Here is a 6,948-nt window from a genome sequence, read left to right on the forward strand (position 1 = left end):
CCAATAAACAGGTTTTAATCCATTTATAGTGTCCACAGTTCAGTGGGGTTTTTTTATATGCTATATCCTACATAAACTGTAAGTGGGTGTTTATACAAACTTGCATTCATGTTACTTTGTGAATTTTGCCTATAGATGTGTGCTTGTATAACAGTGTTCTGACTTTCATTTTATTTATTTGCTTTTCCAAGAAGTGTTTAGTTTATGATCTGCCCTAAATATTACATTGGAAAAGCTGGTATGTCTCATGAAGAGTAAGTAATACAAACATACTGAGTTTTTTGAGGAATATTAGGAGTAAACCTTGAAAAACTTAAACTCTGTGTAGATTCAGGACTGAATGGTATGCATATTCAATTTTCTACAGAAGATGGTTATAGTGGATTGTGACCAAACAGTGAAATAACAAAATCAATGACTGTCTTCTCAGGTAAAACCTTGTTTTTCTAGGAATCTGAAGTAAAAGCAATTCAGGAAGCAGTGAGTTAAATAATTCTGTTCACTCATTTGCTAATACCTCATGCTATTTCTGAATACCAGGAAAGAGATTTGATCTTAATGCTGGCATTGAGTTATTTAAGATTACAGTGTGTCCTGTGAAAAACAGAGTATGAGCTTTAGTGAGTGAATCACAAGCAAGGTGTGCACACCCACTTCCCTCCTGATCCCTTCTAGAAAGTGATACTGTGCTGTTTACCTTTCATAGGTTATTAAGGAACTTGAGTGAATTTCCTATAGTATGAGTCACTCTCAGGCGATACCAAGACTAAAATAAATTATATATTTTTTCAGGTGTGCCACTAACAGCAACCACCATTTTTTTTTATATCTACTCTTTTTTATTCGGTGATATGAAAAGCAGGGAGCTACAGCAGTGCACATGAACGGACATGCATGTTTTAGTCATGTGCTTTTTCAATTAAAAGATATCATCCACCATTTATGGGAAAAACATTGTGTCCTGCCACTTAGTTCCACAGAATCTAGACTGCTCCCAGTGAGGGGAGAGGATCTCTATCTCAGTTCCCTTCCTACTCCATCAAAGCAGCAAGGACATGTGACAAAAATCACCTGACATGTTCTGCTAAATGTTCCCAAGGCTGGAACTGTAAATTTACAGGGAGACTGGGGTGAAACACAGGACCTCAGTATAAGAACAGGAACTGTCTTGATGGATTGGATGTGGAATCTTGCAGACTAATGGCAAATTGCTCAAAACCTCATCTGAAACACCAGCAGCAGGCACATCTGGGTTAACTAAACCCTTACACAGGCCTTAACTGATCTTTGAATTTAGTGGCTAAAGTTATCATGCGTAAGATTTTTTTTTCCCTTCCAAAATGATGGTCGTCATTATTGAGGAAGACTTTGTTTAATTCTCCACATCAGTATCATTACTCAATCATTTGCAATCTTTTAATCTCCTTGTTCTTCAGGGGGTTTCTGTGAAATTCTCAATGAATTCTATAGATGAATGAGAAAATACTTCAAAAAAGTTCTTACTTTTTGATATGGGTAAGTGGCCATATTTATTGGAAAATGTTTTGAAGCACTTAGGTATTTTCAGTCACTGCTAGTCTTAAAAGAGAACAGCACTAATGCTACCAGTGCTTTTTCATACAGAAAATTTTTCTGAGACACTGTTTTCTCTTGTTTCCACTCTTTCAGCCCTCCTTTAAGACTTGGGACAGCTGGAATGAGGTTCCCTATTCCAATTTACGGTCTTCCTTCATCAAACAGAAATCAAAACACTTGGCAGTTTGAAATATAACAGTGGAATGGAACAGGAAATGGGTTTTCAGTTTCATGCAGGATTAGGGAGATTGCAAAGTGAGAAGAGTGGAGCTTGAGGCATGAACCTTCATCCCCTTCTACCTCTACCTGAAAATTGTTTTATTCCAAAGGTGTGAGGTAGGTGGCTGGGGAGCGTTGTCTTGGGCTGTTTCAGAAAGATGTTTGTTAAGAGTCCCGGGCAGTTGACTTGTCTTGCCCCTTGAATCCTGCTGTAAACAACCATGTATATTCAAACAGGTCCTGCCTTCATCCAGATCAGAAGCTTGGGAATCCAGCAGGAGATGAGCTCACAGCTGAGGCACAGTTCTGCAGTGCAAATGCATGGAGAAGGCTAAAGAGGTTAAAAATGTGGCTGTAAAGATGAAATGTAAAATGAATCAAAATACAAAGCAGGCAAGGAAACATTTTTGCAATTTTTTCTTTTAATATTTTTTTTCTATGTACAGTTTTTTACAACTAAGTTGACAGCTTCACAATACAGTAATCTTCCTCAAGAATATACTGTAAAGCTAGTATCTTCAGTTGCATTTGTCTCTTAAAAACCCTGCTATGATGCCTCTGGGCCCCATGGCTTTCAGTGAGGGCAGTTATGTGTTAATGGAATATCATAATCTGTTTGTTCCTGCTAAATGGGAAACAAAACCCTTCTGTGCAAATACTGAGTAATTTTTCAACAAATAATCTTCTTTTTAGCTGTCTCCCCGCTGGTGACAATTAATTAGCTATTGTCGGCAATTTAAAGTCAGAAACTTTATGCAAATTGAAGGTCCATCCCTGCAAGGTACTGAGTGCTTTGCCATTCTCAGTAACCTCAGTGATTCTCAAGGCCACTGTAGGAGCCAGTTCAATGTTAATAGACATAGTGTAGCTGAAAATACGAACACCAAAGAGAAGTCACCTGATGGTTTAGCTTCTAGCAGCATTTTCCAGGAATGTAGTAAGGCTGTGTACCCATGCTGTTGAATAGATTCACAGGGTGAATGGCTTTTTCAGAGGTCTTCTCTTTTTTTCATGATAATCTGCCTAATTAATGATGCTACTTCTGGCTTGATATTTTCTATGGGCTCTTCAGGTCTCCAGAATTTCACAACTTTACCCTCAGGGCTGACAAGGTACTTCCAGAAATTCCATCGGGGCTCTTTCTTTGAAGAATCTGTAAGAATGGCATCAGGTCATTTTAGTGACTTAAACTTGTTACTGTTTAATTACTCTGCAGTGATTCTTCAACTGTTTATGTTGAAGTAATCCTACCTTGTTCTTTGCTAGTAGTCTGAGCATGGATTTACTGGTTGGTGTTAATGATATGAAAATTGGGAAGTGAATGATGCTTTCCCTTTCTTGTGAAACTGTTTAAGGAGCTCCTACTTTTACTATGCTCTGCTTCCTAGGGAGGAGAATATGAGGGGCGCGTACTCATTTGGGGAATCCCCAGTTTTGTGTTGGTTTAGGGGAAGTGAAATAGCAGCAGGAAGTCATACTGGTGATGGTTTAAATGGGCTCCTTTCATCCTATGAACAAAACCTTACTGGTATCTTTGCTGTCATGAATACTTGGTAAGGTAATTTCTAGGATCAAGGGGCTATCGGGAAACTGTGACTCCTAGAGGAGACAGAAAAAGGTTTCTTGACTCTGGCTTTGTTCTTGGAGAGTCTCACACAGATTAGAGGGAAATCTCTTTTTGAGAGAAGAACTAGAAGAAAATTTTAGGAGATTTTGACTGGGGAGTATGTGTTCAGTGGGGAACAGTGCTACACCCTACACTGATTCCTGGAAGCAATGGGCTGAATTTTGCCATTGGACTACATTTGTAATGTCATGATTGTAAGGGGACACCATGGCAAGGAAATGGGTATGGTAAGGCTCATGTCCTGGAGGCTCTGGCCCAGCTAGTAACTGTATCTTTGCTGAGTTATGTCTAGGATCAGTCTTGAAGTAACATAACCCCCTCTCTGAACGTGGTTCCAGTGTTCATCAATGCATAAGAATAACTCATACAAAGTAGAAATACATAGGAAGCTGCACATTGAGGAAATGTGAGGCCACAAGCCTTGCACTGGCCCAACAAAATGCCTTGCTACTATGAAAGCAACAAGAAGCAGTTGCGTATATTTATGCTGCAGGTGGATTCTTTTTGCACTAGACTGTTTCACAGCACTGGACAAATTGTAGCTAGCAGTCACAGTCACAAGGGGGTGTAGCATGAAGATGTTCAACCTTTGATTATCAAGACAGCTACATGAAGAAAACAGGTGCTCCTTTAATTGAAGATGCACAATAACTTCATGTGAGGCAGAGGAATGCAGGAAAAGAAAGACTTATTTCAAAATATTTGAGTACCAGAGTATCCTTCTCCTTGTGGGTGAACAGCATGTCAGATAAGAACGAACTGACTGAATATGGCTATTCTGTTTCTGTATAGGTATTAATGTCTGATACTGATTGCACTGGTAGTTAGAATCTGAATTCACCCCACTCAGCTGGTACCTACAAGCTCTAGTCTCCTCAATAACGAACTGAGAGATGCTGCCAGAGTGCGTTCAATAATTCCACTGGACATCAGGCAACTCAGAGTAACAAGACTTTACCTGTGGTCTTTGGTGGCATGCCTATGGGGAGGCATAGTAAGGAACAGTTACAGTGACAGTGGTGACCACTTAAACGACTCCTAAATGATAATTTTCAAGTACGTAGGAAGTATCACAGAGGATATGGCAAGAAGCCACAGACTTAAGTGGTGTAAGAAATATTTCATTTAGATGTTGAAATAGCTTTCTGACAAGAGGAGCTGTGAACTGGAATAGACTGGGAGGTTTTGGAATCTCTCACATGACTACTGTTCTAGTCTGGAGGAGCACATGTAGTACTGATTTGGGTAACTGTGGTTCTGTCTTGGGGCAGGGAGATGGAATACAGGTTTGGGCCTTCCCCTACCTTATTTTCTATTTAAAATGATGTGGTAGAGAAGGGTTATGTTCTAACTATCCTTTCTTTAATATATGAGGAATTAGTATGGGTCAAAGACCTGGCCAAAGTTCAGGAAAATTCAGAAAGGCTTTTCAAGTTGGCTTTGGGTCTATGAGCTCTTTGGTCAACTGAGGAGATCTTCATTTTGCTTGTGTGAGAATATGAGGCTCCAAGTCAGCAAATGCGTACTGTAACAGGAGTATTTGTGTCAGTGGGCTTTGCAGGCTGTACCCTTAAGGTCACAAGACAAATTAATGCAAATCAGTGATTATCTTTAACTACAGTATATATAACTCTGCTTTACAATATAGGTTTCATAAAGGTGGATATATGACTCAGCTAAAAAAGGAATCTTCACATCTGCATGTGTTTATGTAAAATCTTCTGGTAGTTTTGCAGCCCTAGTTACTTTTTTGTCCATAAGAAAAGTTGTTTTTCAACAAAAGTCACATAATTTGAAGTGGGATTTGTAGGTGGGCATCTTTGCACTCAAGTTTATACATCCACAAAATGGATATTCCTAGTTGGGCTGGTCACAGTAGGCTGTTATAATCAGTGAGGAGAGACGCATGGTTTCAGGGTACAGCTCTTCTGACCATATTTTTGATATCCACATTGGAACAAGATGAATTGTATGCTGAGTGCCTGTTCCCCTCCATAGACTGTGAAGACTATGATGTTTCCTGACAAACACAGACTCGATTTTAGGGAGAATATCATAGTCACAGGCAGCTTGATATATAAAAGAAAATAGTTACCGATTAGAAATTTAAAGGCAGGCTCTGCTTCTGATCCTAGGATCTTGATTTTGTGGAAAACAGGGAAGGTTACTCCATAGTTTCCTTTGGCAAAAGATTCTATTTCCTGGCTCGAACTAGGCTCTGATTCTCCGAACTGGTTGCAGGGAAAAGCCAGCACAGTGAAGTGGGAGGGACCAAACTCTCTGTGTAGTTCTTGCAGTGCGATGTAATTTTTGTCTGTGTGTTGGCAGTAACTGGCCACGTTTACAACCAAAGTTGCCTTCAGAGAAATAAATTTATAATAGTAAGAAAAAAAACTAGCATAAGAAAAAAAATGGCATAGCAATTACAATTGTATCTTAAAATAGCATCTCCCACTACCACAGTCATTCCTGCTGAAAGGCTAAATTTAATTTATCTGATTATAATTTCATTAAACAGCTAAGGATGTTAGCAGCTTAAGATACTTACTTTTAGACAGCCCGTTTTAAAAAATCCAGTAAATGGATAAATTTCAACTTACAGCTTTGTTTAACTATAAGCATGTAAAAAAAGCAGGTATTTAGGACAGGCACTGAAATCATATTTACTAAATCAACTTCCAGTCATCAACACAACACACAACCATTCGTAACTATGATGAAAATGCACGAATTGTATTGTTAGGCTATATTGGTTTATAATAAAGAATACGAAAAAAACATTTTTCTTGATTTTTTTTAGACCTAATACTTAATTCCTGGAGCAGGCCTAGATAAAATAAATTTCTCTCCAGCTTTCTGTTTGAAGAACAGAATTTAGCACAAATCTCTGCTGACGATTCCCATAGCCAAACTTATTATCTAGAAATTGGATACTTGTTTTTCTGTAAAGATTCAAGACAAAGATAAAATGAAGTTGCAACTTACTTTTCCTCTGTACTTCTCCAAGGAAATGATCCTTCCTCGTGAATCCTTGACTTCAAAAGAATAAAAATCCTTGATTTTAGGTTTAAAAAATCTGAGCTGCAGCAGGCAGAGAATGGCAGTACACAAAAACATTGACAGAAAGACAACAAAGACCCTGGCTTTGGGCACTGAGTATTTCAGAGGATAAGTAGTTGTGAGAGGCTCCATTTTTGAAATCTTTGGAGAGGAGCCTGGGCAGGCCTGGAATGTGAAGGAGGAGCTGAAACATGAAACTCGCCGCTGGGACTAGAAAGAACAAGCTGCTCATTTAGCCCCTGTTGCAGAAGTGCCTGTTTCATATCACAGTGTCTCTGCTGGGCTTCAGAGCTCTTGGGTAAAGCACAGAAATCTCCCGGGAGGTGGGGGTGGAGGGCAAGAAGAAAAAAAGAAAAGAAAGCTGAAAAAAAAAAAGAAGGCAAAAAGGAGAGGAGGAAAAAAAAAGAAATGAATGAGGACTGTGTTCTTATCACCTAAGGCTTTTGACCTGTTTGCTCTGTTTGACC

General features: G+C 39.0%; 1 protein-coding gene across 2 annotated transcripts; it reads right to left on the reverse strand.

Moving 5' to 3' along the window:
* Positions 1-2,196: 2,196 nt before the first annotated feature.
* GPX8 (glutathione peroxidase 8 (putative)) lies at positions 2,197-6,638 on the reverse strand. Of its 2 annotated transcripts, XM_040580898.1 has the most exons (3): positions 6,407-6,638; positions 5,517-5,778; positions 2,197-2,947 (listed from the first exon to the last, which is right to left on the reverse strand). In XM_040580898.1, the coding sequence occupies exons 1-3, from the start codon at positions 6,611-6,613 to the stop codon at positions 2,784-2,786; spliced, it is 633 nt and encodes a 210-aa protein (XP_040436832.1). In that variant the 5' UTR covers positions 6,614-6,638; the 3' UTR covers positions 2,197-2,783. The 2 variants fall into 2 exon arrangements, with proteins under 2 accessions (XP_040436832.1, XP_040436833.1); XM_040580899.1 differs by lacking the exon at positions 5,517-5,778.
* Positions 6,639-6,948: the final 310 nt, after the last annotated feature.

Source organism: Falco naumanni, chromosome Z (genome assembly GCF_017639655.2).
Source record: "Falco naumanni isolate bFalNau1 chromosome Z, bFalNau1.pat, whole genome shotgun sequence".
Taxonomy (NCBI): Eukaryota; Metazoa; Chordata; class Aves; order Falconiformes; family Falconidae; genus Falco; species Falco naumanni.

What these genes read in the sequence shown, in the direction of transcription:
- GPX8 (XM_040580898.1), bottom strand. Translation starts at nt 6,613, where the DNA reads ATGGAGCCTCTCACAACTACTTATCCTCTGAAATACTCAGTGCCCAAA. An exon ending in TGGAGAAGTACAGAGGAAAA is followed by an intron (nt 5,779 to 6,406) that starts GTAAGTTGCAAC and finishes ATTTCTCTGAAG; the next exon opens with GCAACTTTGGTTGTAAACGT. An exon ending in TGCCTTTAAATTTCTAATCG is followed by an intron (nt 2,948 to 5,516) that starts GTAACTATTTTC and finishes CCATTCTTACAG; the next exon opens with ATTCTTCAAAGAAAGAGCCC.